This window comes from Hippopotamus amphibius, chromosome 14, assembly GCF_030028045.1.
Source record: "Hippopotamus amphibius kiboko isolate mHipAmp2 chromosome 14, mHipAmp2.hap2, whole genome shotgun sequence".
Taxonomy (NCBI): Eukaryota; Metazoa; Chordata; class Mammalia; order Artiodactyla; family Hippopotamidae; genus Hippopotamus; species Hippopotamus amphibius.
In genome coordinates this window covers 58941067-58960076 of record NC_080199.1, presented here as the reverse complement: position 1 = coordinate 58960076, position 19010 = coordinate 58941067, and the positions used below count along the sequence as shown (strand labels likewise).

General features: G+C 37.6%; 1 protein-coding gene across 1 annotated transcript in view; it reads right to left on the bottom strand.

The window, feature by feature from the left end:
* The window catches only part of GTF2F2 (general transcription factor IIF subunit 2), a 140972-nt gene that overhangs the window by 98614 nt on the left and 23348 nt on the right, over positions 1-19010 (bottom strand). The window contains exon 4 of the mRNA XM_057707591.1: positions 17775-17919. Coding sequence (XP_057563574.1) covers positions 17775-17919 — 145 coding nt within the window. The remainder of the gene's footprint in view (positions 1-17774; positions 17920-19010) is intronic.

Genomic DNA, 19010 nt, shown 5'->3' with positions numbered 1-19010 from the left:
AATGTTTGCAAATCATATAACTGATGATAATACACACGTACACAACTCATACCACTCAATAACAAAAAACAACCAAGTTTAAATATGGGCAAAAGAATCTGAATAGACATTTCTTCAAAAGAAAAAGAAAAAAGAAAAAAGCAGGGAAATGCAAATCAAACCCGCAATGAGACCACTTCACACTCACTAGGATGACTATAATCAAACAGACAGACAGGACTTTCCTGGTGGTCCTGTGGTTAAGACTCCCTGTTTCCACTGCAGGGGGCACGGGTTCAATCCCTGCTTGGGGAAATTCCACAATAACAAGTGCTGATGAGGATGTGGAGAAATCAGAATGTTCATATACTATTAGTGGGATGAAAGACAGTGCAGAACTGTGGGAAACAGCTGAGCAGTTCTTCAAAAGGTTTAACATAAAGTTGCCATGTGATCTAGCACTTTACTTGTAATATATACTCAAGAAATGGAAACATAAGTTCACAAAAAACTTGTACACAAATGCTCACAGCAGCACTATTCATAATAGCCAAAAAGTGGAAACAATCCAAACATCCATCAGTTGATGAATGCATAAGTAAAATATGGAATATCCATACAATAGAATATTATTCAGAATAAAAAGTCATGAAGTACTGATTAATGCTAAAACATGGATACACTTTGGAAGCATTATGCTAAGTGAAAAATGCCAGTTACAAGAGACCAAATATTATATGATTCCACTTATATGAACTACCCAGAATAGATAAATCTATAGAGACAGAAAGTAGATTAGCGGTTGCCCTATGCAATGGGAGTTTGGGGTGAAAATAACAAGTAACTGCAAATAGGTATGGGGTTTCTTCTTGAAGTGATAAAAATGTTCTAAAATCAATTGTGGTGATGGGTGCACATCTCTGCAGATATACTAAAAAAACACTGAAGTGTACATTCTTAGTGGGTAAATTGTATGCTAAGTGACATATATCAATAAAGCTGTTCTATTAAAAAAGGCAATATAATGCCAATACTTTTTCATTTATAAGACCACTAAATGACATCATGTTTACTTACAGACGAAATACGGAATTACGAAAAATTCAGAATTTCAGTACAATGTTTAAGAAGAAAACAGACAAGTTTTCATCTTGGAATTCTATTCTATTCTATTCTATTCTATTCTATTCTATTCTATTCTATTCTATTCTATTCTATTCCATTCCATTCCATTCCATTCCATTCTATTCTACTGTATTCTATTCTATTCTATTCTATTCTATTCTATTCTATTCTATTCTATTCTATTCTATTCTATTCTATTCTAAACAGGAGGGATAAGAGCAATCCTTAAAGGAGTATGATTGAAGACCAAACGAACATATGTACAGATAAGGTGATAAATCTGGGATTCACTCTGGAGTAATCTAGCAGTGGATAAGGGAGGTAGGAAAGAGAGAGAAAAATGTAACAGGACTGGCTGTTTGTTGTCAATTTTTGAAGCTAAGTAATAAGCGTATTGAGATTCATTTATTATTCTCTCTACTATGTTTGAAATTTTCCATTAAAAAAATAAGTATTTTTCTAAAAATCAAGCAATAATTATATTGTATTCTAATATATTATGTCATAATTTACTTTACCAGTTATTTGGTTTTGGACATCAGATTTGTCCAATTCCATTATTAGTAAGAATGCTGGGTAAACAGACCCCCACATCACTTAATGCAGATTTAGTTGGACCACACACCTTGGGAAAGAAAGGAAGATCAAAGGAAGTAGCAGAGGATACAATTAAGGTGCACCTTGATTTCTCTTTTGCCCCACCCTCTACCTGGTACTGACAGATACCCAATCACCCCATGGTTAGTTCTGGAGGTTTTTATAGACTCTTATGATGATAATATATTAATCATCTCAGAAAAATAAAATTAAAAGCATAACCCTTAAGCACCAAACTTCCAAAGAATTATTTAAAATATTACAAAATCAATTTTACAAAGATATCTATGGTTCTGCCATAGATGGTACCATTGATTTTCCAAATGGTACAACTGATTTTCAAATAAATCTGATTTTCTAAACAGTTTCAGACAGCACTGTAGTATCCTCCACAATAAGGCAGAGTGTTTTAAAATGGAAATTCTCACCAACTTATATCAAATATATATCTGATTAGATCTAAAGCAGATTAAACATGTTTCTTACGATTTACAAAACATCACTATACCCAGGTAACGATCTACATAATCAATTAGACATATACCAACCGACAATTAAAAACTGGTTCCAAAGAAGGGCTAATGATTAACATAACTGAAAAGGACCTTAAACAGAATTATAAACACTAGTCAAGTTAATTCTTTTCACTGAAGGGTAATTGCATGGAACAAATGATCATAAAATGTGAAATCCTTCACAAAAGTACTCAAAGCAAATTAAATTTTAGAATGACAAATATTCAAGTGCTACAGTACAAGAAGTACTGTGTATTGTCTGAATAAAGGTAATGAGAGATAAGACTGAAAAAGTCACTATTCGTGAATGAGGCAGTTGAAGAATGATGAGTTGTCTTATGAAAAATACTATACCCCCAAATGATCAAAACATTCCTCATTCTTCAGTACGAGCAATAAAAAGATGAAATAGAAATGTATATAAAATATTTATAGCTACATGACAGTTAACTTCAAAATGATACTGAGTCTCTCATGAGAAAATGGTAGCCCCAAAAAGGATGAGCCCCTTTGGAATTACATAACAAATTCCAGGCATTAAATACCACTTCTCTTCTCCCCTCCTTTCTTCAAACCTTTATTCTAGTAGCACTATGCAGTCTGGGGGGCTCTGCACCACAGCCCCTACCTCCTGGACTGTGAGGATGCTGTCAATCTTCAACACTCCCAAAGCATTTTCACCAAGATTCACACACTTCCAGGAGCTACCATTTCCCTTTAGCAAAGCAGGAGAAGGCAGTCACCATCAGGGCTCGACTCACTCTCTGAGGTGTACGCACCGTAAGTCCCAAATCTCCTCGCTCTACGCTTCATCCTTTACACCCGCGAAGTTCCAAACCCATCCTGCTCTCACACCTTTGTGCGCGCTGTTTCGAAGGCAACAGGCATGCTCTGCTTGCTCAAGTAGAACCTCCACGAATACTTCAGGTCTTAACTCAAGCTAGGTTCTCTCAGCGAAGCTCCTCTCCCTCCTCGAGGATAATCGCGTGCCTCTCCTCTCTTGCTCCCAGTGAACCACCTCCTCTACTACCTTTTCAGACACTAACTCTTTGAGGACAAGAACGGTATGTCTTTAAAAAATATTTCGTTCTCAGGGCTTGGTATAATAACGATCTCATAGGAGGTGGTCAAATTAAATCTGCTTAACCCACCTTGAGTTATTTATTTTTCCTATCAGAATTCTTAAGGATCATGTGATAGTATTGCAAAAGTATTCTGTAAAGCAGTGTACAAATGACGGGTTTTCATAGGCTACACTTATCTTTTAGACAGTGAATCACCGTGCTTTTCATCCTAAATTACAGTTGGGAAACATAAACACCCTGTTAGTCTCTACTGTGGAGTTTCTTAATTCCCTAATCAAATAAACTATGCGATTCCATCCCTAAGACGGGTCTGGTAACCTTCAGGAATATTAAGATTCCCACTCCAGGAATTTTTTTGTTTAACTTCCCCTAACTTCAGATACAAAGGAAAATTTACAGTGTTTCTTATTATTTGCTTCAGAGATGCAAAATGAATAGTCAGGCAGGACCCCTCAAATCACTTAAACCTGTTTCTTTCAAAGTTTTGTCCAGAATCCTAAAGCAAAAACTACAGAGCACATTATCATTCTGTCCTGTAGCCAAAGAGATATAACTTGGCTTTTTATTCAACTCTTCACTTCTTTCCTTTTCTTCCAACGGCAGGAAGGGCATGGACATGGAATAAGAAAACTGGGTCTCTAGTTCTATTTCTAAAAGGCATTCAAAACAGTTTTGCTACCTTAAAAAAAGAGACTGGACTAAAATTAGGCAGTCTCAAATCCAAATGTTTTCTGGGATGGCGAAGGTAAAATAATTATGTAAAACAACTGAGTAGTTAATAAAGAATAATGGTTACTATCCTGGGCCTCTGGAAAGGAAATGTCCTGTCTAAAATCTCAATATTCACCCAAAACAAAAAGCGAGCCAAATAAACTAGGTCTGCAGGTTGGATTCAGTTTCTTACACCAGCAATATTTTAGTAGCCATAACACACACAAATTTGTGAGTTATAGTCATGAGTTCATTGCTGAACTTGGTAATCTTCAAGCACTTCCTCTCTTCTACCTTTGAAACTTAACTTGGGGGAAAAAAATAGGGCCATAAGAGCCATGTTTTCCAAATTAAAGATATTACAGTTGGGAAACAGCAGTTTCAACAGGCCAGAATTTGCTGGTCCCTATTTTACTCTAATAATGAACCAATATCTTTGAATGTCTTGTCCTAAAAGATCTTTGGCCTAGTTCTAAAACTGCACCTTCAGTCTATGACTTTTTATTCTCCCAATAAACTCTCCTTTTAACTGTGCAGCAAAGCCACCATCTTTAAATGTCAGAATCATCAATACCTTTATTAGTAAAATGAGGTCTCTTCCAACCAATATCCCAATACCCCCACAACCCCCTGGCGCGCGCTCACACACACATACACCTCCTATTCAGAAATGGTCTAGGTCAAAAGGTGTCTCTCTTTCCACTAATAATGTGAGAAAATTACCATTTAAACAGCACTCCTTCTAACTCTATAAATTCAGCCAATGTGATTCCAGTGGCTCAAGTATATACTAGTCTCCAATGACGCATAAACTATGGGACAGACGTAATCTTGCGCTGCAGTCATTCTCAGGTTCCCAATCAAATGTCATATCATAACCCACAGGGTGAGCTTCTGGAGAAACCCAAATCAAGACAAAGATAGTAAACTCTTAACTCTACAGTAACTGTACTCTACAGTTAGGGTGGGCCCTACTGCCACACAACTGGTACCCTTATAAAAAGAAACTTGGTCACGAAGAGACATACCAGGGGTGCATGGGCACAGAGGGATGACCATGTGAAGGGGCAGCAAGGGGGCAGGCCTTCTGCGCACCAAGGAGAGAGGCCTCAGAGAAATCAAACCTGCCGGCACCTAAATCTTGGACTTCCAGCCTCCAGAACTGTGAGAAAATAAATTCGTTGCTTAAGCTATTCAGTCTGTGGCATTTTGTTATGGCAGCCCTAGCAAACTAATACGATGTGATCTAATACTTGTGATTTAGAGTGTTTGAACGAACTAAAAGATCTGGTTGCTGGATCTTTAGAAAAACGTGGTTTCTCCTTGTGCTTTGCTTTCTTTGTTAATAAAATTTTTAGTGAAATGTAACCTACGTTTAATAAAAGTACACAAATCATAAGTTTCCAGCTTTGATGACTTTTCACAAAGTGAACACATTCATGCAACCACCGCTCAGATCAAAACAGAAAGCACGGGTAGCTGTGCTTTTTGAATTCATGGACTCAATCTGAATTGTCTACAGTATTTGCTTACATATAATGAGTAACTGTTTCCTTCCTAATACAGATTGTTTTTTATCTTTCAAGCATAAGTCCTACTGGACACAGCCAGTATTGTTTAGAAATACTGCAATATCAGAAACACTGAACTTCTTAAGGACCAACACGTTAAAAAGAAACCAACCAGAGTCATGGTTCCAGCATTTTCTTTCTTTCTTTCCTTTTCTTCCTTCCTTTCTTTCTTTCTTTCTTTCTTCTTCTTCTTTTTAACAGGAAGTGACTGTGGTTATCTCTGTGAGACATACAGTCTGGTAAACTTATCATATAGGCTCCAATTAATTTTTCTTTCTCCCATTTAACATCTTTTAACATTTTTTTCTGACAAGACTTCAGAGCAAGTAAGGGTTTTTGTGGAAAGCGAATGTCAGTTGAATCAGTGATGCAGTTAATTTATTCGAATTACTTTTCATGAAGTTGTTCCCAACAAATGATAGTTTTTTCAGCTAATGAGGTACCGTGTATTATTTTCCCCTTGCAACTGTCTTCTTGAGTAAATTATATTCTAATGGAAAAGTTCTGTAGCTTTGAAGTAGTTATTTCAAAAACCTGGAGAATACAGAGAAGCTGCATAAATGAAAAACTAGGTGCTCAAAACCAAAAAAGATCAGAGGCAGTAACTGAGAAACTTTATTGGGATCATAACCACGGCTCACGGAGGAACTGGAGAAGTCCAGATGAAGACAAAGGCAGGGATGACAAGGACGGGATTACCCTGGGGCCCTGAGGGGAGACAGTGGTAAAAGCCCAGTGAAGGCAGCAGCAGCATCATTAGCCACCCTGGTGGGAGCAGACACACGTGATGAGGGTGACAGTAGTCAGCCAGATCGGTGGCAGGCAGCGGACAGGGACAGTGGCAGAAACAGGTGGTGATCTGAGGCAGTGACACCGCCATGAAAAAAACTGGTGTGCCCTAACATTGCATCCTATTTAAAATCTTCCCGAACCTCCATCCCAGGATATTTGGGTCTATTATAGTCTGCTTTACCTGTGGTATCCCCAGGAAACACGTGAGGGTTTAAAATCTCTTGGATGTACAGACCCTCCAAGAGAGAAGCTGAGGACCAGAGAACACATCAGAACTCTCACAAAAATACTAGTGTAAGTATATATGGTCCGTTGTGAAGTATGACATTCATTTCATAAGGATTATAATACCACGCGTGGTCCATGATTTTTTAAAAAGGGGGTGTGTGCCGGGAAATTTCCTGGTGGTCCAGGGGTTAGGACTCCGCACTTTCACTGCTGTGGGTCTGGGTTCGAGCCCTGGTCAGAGAACTAAGATGCCGCAAGCCACAAGGCATGGCCAGAAAAGAAGGGGGTGGGGGTGTGCCAAGGTAATCCCTATAAAGACATCATTTTCACTTTCTGAACAAAGGTAGAACTATAGTTTACTATCTTTATCTGGGTTTGTATTCCTCCAGAAGCTGACTCTGAGACAGGGTTTTAAAGTTCAGGTAGTTTATTTGTGAGGTGATCCCAGGAAACACTGGAAGGGGATTGGGGAAAAGAGAAAGGAAGAGGAATGAAGTCAATAAAGAGCTGAGTCTAGAAAACCAGTACCAGCTGCACACCCCTGTGCAGCTCTCCTCTGCAAGACAGTGTAGGATGCGTGCCTGGGGTTACCCCGCCTGAGGGCTATGGGAGCTGGATATGTCATCCTGTCAGATAGTAGTGAGGGCTGCTCCCAGAGTGAGGGTTAATACCCTGGCAGTTCTGACCTGCCCTCCAGGCCAGCAGAGCCGCTGGCAGCAGAGAAAGCTCTCAAGCAGAGACAGAGATGCTGGGATTTAGAAGTGGGCCAGTGTGCACAGAAATGGCAAGGGCTGAGGGGCTACGGGAGGGCACTGAGAGCATCTAGGGCATGTGGGCCACAATTCCCAAACCAAGAGAATCTGGCCCTAACCTGCGAATGTAAGAAACATCACCCTCCACTAGAAGAGGCAGAAAAAGGACTGAGAACTGCTCTAAATCACCATTTTCCTTTGTTAAACAGTACAGGTGCTCTTCTCAAGAAACTGTTCAGCTATGATACATAACAAGTTACAAAGTAAGAAAAAATCTGCCAAATCCTCATCGTTATTAAGTTCTTGCATAGTTATATAAGAGAAACCAAAGCTGTGAACAACCCTGGGTGGTGTGCTTTTTTCTCTAAGGGCAGAGGAAGCCACAACTTTCAACCATAAAATATGCTCCAAAAAGGCCCTCTTAAAGAGAAGAGAAAAAAAACCATAAAATACAGTATGTGTCTGTAGGGTCTCCCCCCCTCTTTTGGAATAGCTAATGATACAGTATAAGCAAGAAATTGAGGAAGGACACACATACATATGGCTCTTCAAATAAATTTAGAAGAAAGACTTCAGCTGAATTTCTTTTCAGTCTTTCAGCGCCTGCCAGCTCTCCGCCAGTGTTTCACCTCTCGCCAGGCCACAGCTGTCTAAGTCTAACCGTTGGTAAGAAAATGTAAGAATGAGCTTTTATTTAAGAACTTAAAAATATTCTTTAGTAAGTCATTTTGCATTAAAGACATATAAGTTGACCTAACTTTCAAGAGGTTTATTTTAAACCTAAACTCAACTTAGATGAGATCGGTTTCTCTTTCCTTCTTGATCAATTTCTTTAATTTTCCAAGAAACTCATATTCTAAATTGAGGTTTGTGCACAAACTATGTATATCCCAAATGTTTTTACTGAGATATACTAGTACATTCCCTACTCACAGTAACTATACTGAATTAAATAACATTCTTTTTAGTCCATTCATCATATAAATTCTTATACTGCTTCTATTTTATTGTTAACTTTTATTTTTAAAAGCCTTCTATTCCTTTAGAGTTTGGTCATATTGCACGGACAAGATTTTCTTCTTTCGAAATGCATCTATTTGTTAACTTTAACTTTATGCAATCTGAAAATAATCCATGATATTCAGTAAACACATTTTAAGTATTTCCCCCTCCAACAGTGTTACAAGTTTTCTATCAGTGCCTTTGTACTGCTCTAAAAATGATTTCCTATTCTGTCACTTCTTTGCCAGCCAAATTCCTCAAACAGTTCTATAGAAATACTGCTTCATGCCTTCACAGTAATACAAATGACTTGATGAATTATATTTTCTTCGGTGGTACCTTTACAAGTGGATATTGTAAGCTGTTAAATTGCAAACCACTGTGATTTCAGATACAGCTGAACCATAAATCAGAAAATGGAATGTAAAAAGGAAAAAAGATCAAGAAACACTGGAGTCTGAGAATTAAATAGTTCCCACTGACTACATCTATGATGATGTTTTGGAATTAATGTTCATTTTTTTAGGTACCATGATGGTACTGTGATTATGTATTTTTTAAAAAGGAATCCTTATGGAGACATGTACTAAGAATTTAAGGATGAAATGATATGCTGTGTGAGATTTTCTTCAAAATAACCCTGTGAAGTACAAAGGGCGGGGCTGGGGTATAAATGAAACAAGACTGACCAAATCGTTTGAAGCTGGATGACAGGCACATGGAGTTTCACTACACTATTTCTCTACTTTTGTATATGCTTAAAATTTTTTCCACAATGAAACATTAAACTGCAGGCCAGAAGGGAGTGGCATGATTAAAGTGATGAAAGGGAAAAACCTACGACCAAGAATACCCTACCCAGCAAAGCTCTCATTCAGATTCCACAGAGAAATCAAAAGCTTTATAGACAAGCAAAAGCTAAGACGATTCAGCACCACCAAACCAGCTTCACAACAAATGTTAAAGGAACTTCTCTGGGTGGGAAACACAAGAGATGAGAACAAAAGAGGAAGGGAAGAAAAAAGACCTACAAAAACAAACCCAAAACAATTAAGAAAATGGCAATAGGAACATATATCGATAATTACCTTAAATAAAAATGGATTAAATGCTCCAACCAAAAGTTAAGCTAAAACCTCAAGAACAGTCTACTAAAAGCACAGAAATTTCTTCTGCTACAACAAAAGGAAGCAAAAAGGTTGAAGGAGGAGGGCCAGGGGAAGAACAGGAGAAAAAGAACAAAAACCAACTACTGGGGAGGTGAACAGGTTCTGGTCACTCCTGTTGGCTTTGTCAAAAAAAACAAAAAACAAAAAACAAAAAAAAAAACCCCAAAAAAACCTTTTGGACTTCCCTGGTGGTCCAGCGGTTAAGACTCCCCACTCCCAACAAAGGGGGCCTGGGTTCGATCCCTGGTCAGGGAACTAGATCCTGCATGCCACAACTAAAGATCACGCATGCCACAACTAAGACCCAGCGCAGCCAAATAAATAAATACATATATGTTTTTAGAAAGCATTTTAATTTTATAACTTTAATCTCATTAGTACTTATACCATATAGCTTGTCCATTAAAAATAACAGCTTCTCTTACACGAGACCAGGGTTTCTCATCCTTGGCACTACTGACATTTTGGGCTGGATAATTCTGTGTTGCGAGGGGCTGTCCTGTGCACTGCAGGATGTGTGGTGGCATCCCCAATCATTAAATACCAGGAACATGCACCCAGTGTGACAGTCAAAAATGTCTCCAGACGCTGCCAAAGCAGCCCCCAGGTGGAAACCACTGCAGTAGACAATACATAAACACAAATATACATCTGGAAAGTGAGAGGTTAAAAACATATTCACAATCTACAGACAATGATCAGACAACTTATTTTTATTTCTGCAGTGCAAACCCAACAGGGAATTCATGAAGGAATTGAGGTTTATGATAACTTAAGCTATATATCATTTTGATAAAATCACAGTGATATATAGCCTTATAGAGCCTTAAGAGATAAAATGCAGCAGGGCAATGAGGGGTGCAAATATATATGAAAAAAGCAAAATACCTTTTTATAAAAGTAATTTGTTCTTAACCACTGACAGCATGTTAAAATGCTGGGTAGGGATAGTATACAGGGTTTATTATATTATTCTACTTCAGTGTATGTCTGAAATGTTCCAAAATAAAAAGTGAATTTTTTTACATTCCATTTCTCTTTCTTTTTTTTAATGCTGCCAGTTACTCACAAAACTGATTTTGCACCTACACTCTGAAAACCACTAGCATGATGATTAAGGGCATCAGTCTACAAGCTGCTTGTTAGTCAAATTACATCCTATGTAAACCCCATTTCTCTCACCAATAAATAACAACTGTGCCTACTCATAGGCTTGTTGTGTGAAACAAATAATTCCTATAAAGTACTCAACATGGTGAACAAAATAACTGCTCAGTAGGTTACCTACCTCTGTCAGCTACTGGAGCTTAATTACAAGAAAGATGTAAACCTCAATAAAAAGTTCCTTCAATTTTTCTAAACCAAACAGTTATGAAAATATGAAATAAGGCACTTTGTATCACAGCAAATGTAATCAAGAATATAGTTCAAATATAATTCAAAAAGATACATGTACCCCTATGTTCATAGCAGCACTATTCACAATAGCTAAGACATGGAGAGAACCTAAATGCCCATCAACAGATGAATGGATAAAGAAGATGTGGTACATATGTACAATGGAATACTACTCAGCCATGGAAAAGAATGAAATAATGCCATCTGCAGCAATATGGATGGACTTAAGAGATTATCATACTAAGTGAAGTAGGTCAGACAGAGAAAGATAAATATCATATGATATCACATATGTAGAATCAAAAAATATGATACAAATGAATTTACAAAACAAAAAGAGACTCATAGACATAGAAAGCAAACTTATGGTTACCAAAGGGGAAAGGGAGGGTGGGGAAAAGAGGGATTGGGAGTTTGGGGTTAGCAGATGCAAACCATTATATATAGAATGGATAAACAATAAGGTCCTACTGTATAGCACAGGGAGCTATATTCCATATTCTGTGATAAACCATAATGGAAAAGAATTTTAAAAAGAATGTATATATACGTATAACTGAATCACTTTGCTGTACAGCAGAAATTAACACAACATTGTAAATCAACTATACTTCAATGAAACAAAAGTCAGAGTCTCATTGCATGGTAACCAGTAATATGCAGGTGGTGATAATTTACACAACAGTATAATTCATGTAAAAGCAGTGATAAGAAAAAAATTCAGCAAAGAAGAAAACAGCTGTAGTTTGAATGGTATAACGCACACACAGATATACATAAAGCTTAATTCAAACCTCTGAAGATTATATAACTGATATGACTCTCAACAAACAGGAGAAATGCACAAAGCATTACTATAATATGTCCAGTGGTTAACCAAGTGTTATATCACACAGCACTGAACTAATCTGATTAGCAAAGAGAAAGTAAAAGAATCATCCATGTCAAAATAAAAATATAATGAGCAAGAAATAAAGTAGGGAACAAAAGAATATAATATTCAATTCTGAACCTCAAGTGTCCTAAAAAGACTTGACTTTGAAGGAAGACTATCTATCCTTTTGTCAATAACAAGCCATCTCATTTAAAACCACTCTAAAGAGTACCTTTAGAGTATTAGTAATTCTTAGGAGAAAATAAGAGAAAACAAACTATTTCAACACATATTTGCTTTAATAAGCCCATGTGCTATGTGCTCAGTCCTCTATTAGACACTCTGAGACACAGTTCCCTGCCCATAAAGTTTAATTCAGGGACAAAATGAGTAATACAAACTTTACTGCCACACAAGTGCAGATGAAGGAAGTATCAACAAAGGCTAGAGCCATAAAGGAAAGAATGGTTGTGACTGTAAAGGGCAAACATCTCTGGCAGAGGAAAACAAGGGAAAAGGAGAGGCAGTGATGTCAGGAAGCTATTGCGAGAGAGAAGGGATTGGACTAGAAGACTGGACTAGAAGACGGTAGAGAGGATGGGTGAAGTTTTCAGAGGCTTTTGGATTAAATGGTATCAAGAAATGTATATGTGTGGGACTTCCCTGGTAGCGCAGTGGTTAAGAATCCGCCTGCCAACGCAGGGAACACAGGTTCAATTCCTGGTCCAAGAAGATCCCACATGCCTCGGGGCAACTAAGCCCATGTGCCACAACTACTGAGGCTGTGCTATAGAGCCTGTGAGCCACAGCTATTGAGCCCATGTACCACAACTACTGAAGCCCTCACGCCTAGAGCCATGCTCCACAACAAGAGCAGCCACCACAATGAGAAGCCCACGCACCACAACAAAGAGTAGCCCCCACTCGCCACAACTAGAGAAAGCCTGTGTGTGGTAACGAAGATCCAACGCAGTAAGTAAGTAAATAAATTAATAAATAATTTAAAAGAAAGAAAAAAGAAATGTGTATGTGTGATTTCTACTACAGAAATGACCAAATGGGCAACTGACTGAATGTGGGAGACAGAGGAGGCTAAGAATTACTATGGCCAAGAGCACAGAAGAATGATGTATCACTAACAGAAATATGGATACAAGGAGAATAAAGTAATGCAGAAATCAGTTTCGGGTGATACGTGGACTGTCTATTAAGATAACTAAAGATGGGGTTCGACGTCAGATGAGAGAGACTAGACCTCTGTCACTGCTACCGCACTGCTCCAAGTCTCTGTCATCTCTCCCCTTGATTACCACAATAGCCTCCAGCTTCTACCCTTGTCCTCATGGTCTCTTTTCAGCTGGCAAGAAAGGGCCTTCAAAACCTCAGTCAGATCACATCACTTCACTGCTCAAAACCCCCCAGTGGCTCCCCATTTCACTCCGTGAATTCCAAAACCCTTACAATGGTTCACAAATCCCGTCATGATCTGTCACCGCCACCCCCTTCCTCACCAGCCTAACAGAGGCTTCCCCCTGCCCATCGATTCCATCCACACTGACCTCCTTGCTACTCCTAGAACATTCCAGGCTTGCTCCCACCTTAGGCCAAACGTGTTTCCTCTGTCTTGAAAACTCCTAGCTGGATAACTAACGCCACAAGACCACCCCTTGCCTCCTTCAAGATTTAGTTCAAATCCCACCTTCTCAATGAGCCCCCACGGACCATACTATTGAAAATTTCAAGCCCCACCCTCACCCTAGTACTCCTGATCCCACTTCCCACTTTTTTCCCAGAGCACTTACCACCTTCTAGGCTGCCATATAATTTACTTATGTTTATTATTTGTTGCTGTCTGCTCTTACTAAAATGTAAGCATCATGAGAGCTGAGATGTTGCTCACTAGTATCCCAGGCCTAAGTAAGAGAGGGCCTGCAAAACTAGGTACAAATACCAATTTTTTGAATTAAGCTGCTGAAAAGGGGTCAAAGATAATGAAAACTTAGAGCAAAAAAGTCACCTTGTCTCTATCAGCCCTAACCCTGCCCATTTCTTCCAATATTTTCTAACTCAGTAAAGGTCTCACCATTCAACCAGATAGATGCTCAAGCCAAAAAAGCTTGGAAACCATTCTAGACTTCTTACTCTTCCAGCTCCCCCCCAGTCAATTCATCACCAAAAGCTGTCAAATTTCCTCTAATATCTCCAGAACAGGAGCCCTCTTTTCCACTGCACTGTACCAGTATAAAGTTTTTCATCTCTAAACTAGACTATGAAATCCACAACTGAGCTTTTTTGCTTTGATCTAACCAGGACCATTAAGTGAATTTCAGATGGATATGACAGATTATGACAGGTAGGAGAAAGCTAAGTGAAGAACAGGATACTTGAAAGAGAGAAATTTTATCTTGACTTTCTCCCCTCCTACTTATGTGCATTTATTCATATACTTCAAGGTCCAGCTCAAATATTTTCTCCACTTTTGACGCCTCTCCCAGTTCCTTCAGGCAAAGTACATATTCTTTTCAGTACATAACTCAGAGCACTTTCTGTAGCAATTATTTTTTCACGTACCAGTTGCCCAACTGGACAGGAGTCTAGGCTTATTCTAGTGTAGAGCCTAGCATCAAAAATATCTGTTGAAGAGATGAACAACTTTTAGTCTAGAACTGGCAATTATAAGATGAAACATAAGTTTGAGCAATGGTAAGGGGTGCAAAGGACAAAAGAAACAGAAGTTATCTGGTTACCAGCAAATAGCAGATAAAAATACTAAACTCAAAACCCAAGGGAAAAAAAAGGCCAAATACATGAGGCATTTCCATGTAGATGAGGGTATAGAGATAAGCTAATAGAGATCCTCATGAAAATAATTAATAGAGAAATAGCTTATCTAGAATTTCATGGAGAAATATGGAGGTGGAAGAAGGGCTAACCCAAATGGCCCTTAAAAATGAAACCTGTTCTCTGATAGGAATGCTCAACTGGAAACAAATGGATTGTGTTCATAAAATGCAGACTGTTTTAATTAAGGAGAAAGCATCGTAAAACATATCAGTCCCCTCTAACCCTGTCACCCCAATGACACTCAAATAAGTAGAATTCAACCATTAGAAAAACTGGCTCAAAAGAGGTCTCTCAAAAACCAGCAAAAGTATATTAACTGAGGAAATAAAGTTATTAAAGTTAAACTCAACACACTGAACTCAAGTGAAGCTTTAATCTTTTCTTATAAAATTCTGTTTTATAGACCTGGGCACTAGTAAAAAGAAATAAAGAGCCCAGAAAAGCAATTTTTCCTAAGAAGGTACAGTTCTACGCTTGAGGGAAAATGTAAAAATATTCAGGATAATGTCTGCCTCATATATTTCAATGTAAAATAAATGGCTTGCTCACTGTAAAATGACTCAGTTACTTATATTTTGGCAGATTTACAACAAACCAAGCTGATACCAGAGTGGTGGCTCTTTAGCTTTTTGGGTCCCAGATCCCTCTGAGACTCTAATGAAAGCTATGGTCCTGTCCCACAGAAAAACACACAAATATATACACACAGCTAGCATTTTAAACACGTCACGGCAGTCACAGAGCCCCTGCTGTCTATTTATGACTTCCTAGAAAGCCAAGGAACCCAGTTGTAGAACTGATACCTTAATGAGTAGAAAAAGCAAATGATGCAAGGCTCCTCAGAAAAGGAAATGAACTGCTAACGATTCTAGAGCTTTTTTCTTGGTCATCCAGGCAACCAAAAACACTGAACATAAAAATCTCTTCTGGCTGAATTTTATCAAGTGATATACACCCAGATATAGCTAAAATGCATGCACACACCTTAAAATAAATTTGAAACCTAAAGTGTTTAAAAATAAAATCTAATCTTAATAATAGTACTAACGGCTAATAGTTACTAAGCATGTACTATGTACCAAGTATCATTCAAAGTGTTTAAAATATATTCATATTTATACACTAATGTAAATAATTATTATCTGCATTTCATAAATAAGGATATTAAGGCACAGAAAGGTACAAAGCGAGTTAAGGAATAATGACATGAAACAGAAATGACTAAGATTAGGCAGCAAAGACCTCCCTTATAGTGTGCACCATCTAATAACAACTTAGACCTGCACTTGTATTATCACTGTCTTACAAGGCGAGAACATATTGTACAAACTCCAGAAGAAGGATGACAATCTTGATCCCTTTCCATATTTCTGGCAAGAGAATCCCTGTAATGCCATATTCACTTTGGAGTACACTGTAACCAGAAATGTGAATACAAAATGTTCAAAAAGATCACCATGCTAACTAAAGGATTTACGAGATGAAAAATGTCTCTGTGCAAACCACTGTCTTCTGTATAAGTACCAGCAATGAATCATGCTTTGGAAAAATCAGACACTTGATAAGAGGTAAAAAAATCTGAAATAGGGTGCCTTTTCCTACCAAGGTAGTTCAAGTTTCCCTACCTCAACATTTTTTCCAGACTCTGCTTCCTTTTTATCATCTTGGTGCCACACCTCTTCCACTCCAGGGACAACCACAAAAGTAGAGAAAACCTCACAGGTTCAACAGGCCTTATTAAATCCCTAATTTCTAATTCAGATCCCTTGGATGTGCCTATTATGTCCCGCCCAGTATAACATACAATAAATGTTTGTTGAATGGTTGAATCTTCTCCAGGAGAAACTGCAAACGTTTAACACTTTCTACTTCCCATAATACTACACTACAAATTATGAAGACAACAGAATAATGTAATAAAACAAATCTTTTACCTTAAACCACATGGCAGAAAAGTTATAATTTACCATTTTTAAAATTTTATGTCTCGGGAAAAAGAGCCTAATTTTTTTGGACATCAGTTTATGCAGCTATTGGCAATCCAAAACACCACAAAAAATTTATCTGAGCACAGGTGACCCCTGAACAACATGAGTTTGAACTGCACAGGTCTACTTACCTGAGGATTGTTCTCAATGGTAAATACTACAGTACTACACAGTCTACGGCTATTGAATTCAAGCACGCAGAACCACAGACATGGAGGAACCTTGGATACGGAGAGCCCACTATAAATTACATGCGCATTTTCAACTGTATAAGCGACGGTGCCCTTAACCTTCCCATTTTTCAAGGATCAACTGTATATTCCATTTAAACAATAATGTTCTTAACATAATTTCTTACAGCTTTCTTTGTAATGTTTAATGAAAACACAACAAAACCATGGATGTTTTTCTTTTATACACCTAATAAACTTTCTGAATTAGGTATGAGAAATGAGTTCCGTTAAAAATGAGGTGGCCTGCTGCTTTACTAGTAATATTCTAAATTCAGTGAAGGTTAAAGACCAAGAAACAATGAAAATAAACATATACTCTTACATATGCCATAAAAAAGTTCCCTCTATATTTAATTCTCAAACTGAAACACCTGCTCCCAATTTACTGAACTGTTAAAACATCTGAGAGCAAACACACAAAATTAAAAACTATACACAGAGCTTCTCAGAAGTCAGTACCAATTAAAAGAAGTTAATCCCTGTGCATTAAAAAGTACAGAAAGCATACAAGAGCCAAAATATTCCTTCTATTTTGACTAAATATTTCCTAATATTAAGCAGTATTTTTTAAAACACAACTTATAGTTGCTGAATATCAATTTACCAAAACAGGCAAGGATGACCTTATCTTGGCAAAACTCATAATACTGTTTCCTCAACATCCTAGAAGACAGCTTGATGCACCACACTCTTCCATCTGCTTTGTTCTATTTCTTCATGCCCCAAATGGAAATTAAACCTTCCAGTAACAGCCAAAATTTCATCAATCATAGGAAAGAAGTAGTATGATATGAATAAGAGATAGACCAATAGATGCAACGGCCCTGGTAATGACCTTAGAGTGTGTGTTGAGAGAGATAATCTACACAACATGTACAGGAATTGCATTTAAATAATTTAACCCCACTTACCTGATGAGCTCTCAGTGAACACTGTTAATGTCTGTCCTCCAACACTTTGCAAGACAAATGGATGTTCTCTAGGAGCACTGACTGAAGCTGGTTTTCCGCCAATATCATGAATATTTGCAAGATCCTCATTCAAAGTAAATGACACCTAGTAGACACATTAACCAGAGTTTATTACAACAGACTTTTTTTAAAGAACTTTTATTGAGATATAACTGACATACAATAAACTGCATAAACTTCAAGTGCACAATTTGATATTTTCTTCTTATGGTAATGCATATGTGGCAATCCCAATCTCCCAATTTATCCCATTTCAACCCACCTCCCCCTCATCTCGTACAACAGACTTTTGTATTCAAAGTATCTGTACAGAAATTCTAACTATAAATCAAATACATTTTTATGTGACTTTTTTCCAGTCATTTCATTAAGCATTTTTTTAAAAACTTTATCAAAAAATCTTTAATAATTAGTCACAAAAAGAGAATCTATCCCCATTTGTCAGAATAATGGGGCTAATCTACCATTATAAAGATAGACAGCTTTCAAATGTCATTCCTAAGGTGTCTGAGGTCAAGGAACCATATCTTATTATATTTATACACCTAAATAAATTAGATAAATACTGGGTGGGTGGGTGGATAGATAGATAGGTAGACAGACAGATCTATCCATCCATTCATCCTTCCCTCTCCTAGCAAAATGCCTGGCACATACAAGGAAAACAGTATTTGCTGAATGAGTAAACATTTTAAAAGTATTAAGAAAGCAACTACCTGAAGCAGGGGGAAGTGAGCTATTTACTCAGAAAGCTTAAACACTCCCTTAAGCAGAGGATGCCTTTCTTTTTTAGATCCAGTGACTACTATATGAGTACATGGTGCCGTTTTTTTTAATATTTCAGCAAATACAACTAAATATATATAAGGATAACTCAATATTGAGGTTTAGAATAAAAAGACGCAGTAGGTGTTCTTTCAAAATGATTTTTACCATATCTCCCCAAATTTTACATCAAAGGGATTTATAAACTTAAAATACTGATTTCTAAACAACGTAGAAAGATTATGAAGTATTATTTAAATATCTCTCTACTACATGACAAGTACTGCAAATTATGTCCTGGACTTAATGGGTCAAAATGTAAAGCCTTCAAAGGGGAAGCTGGGACGAAGTGAGAGAGTAGCATAGACATATATATACACTACCGACTGTAAAACAGATAGCTAGTGGGAA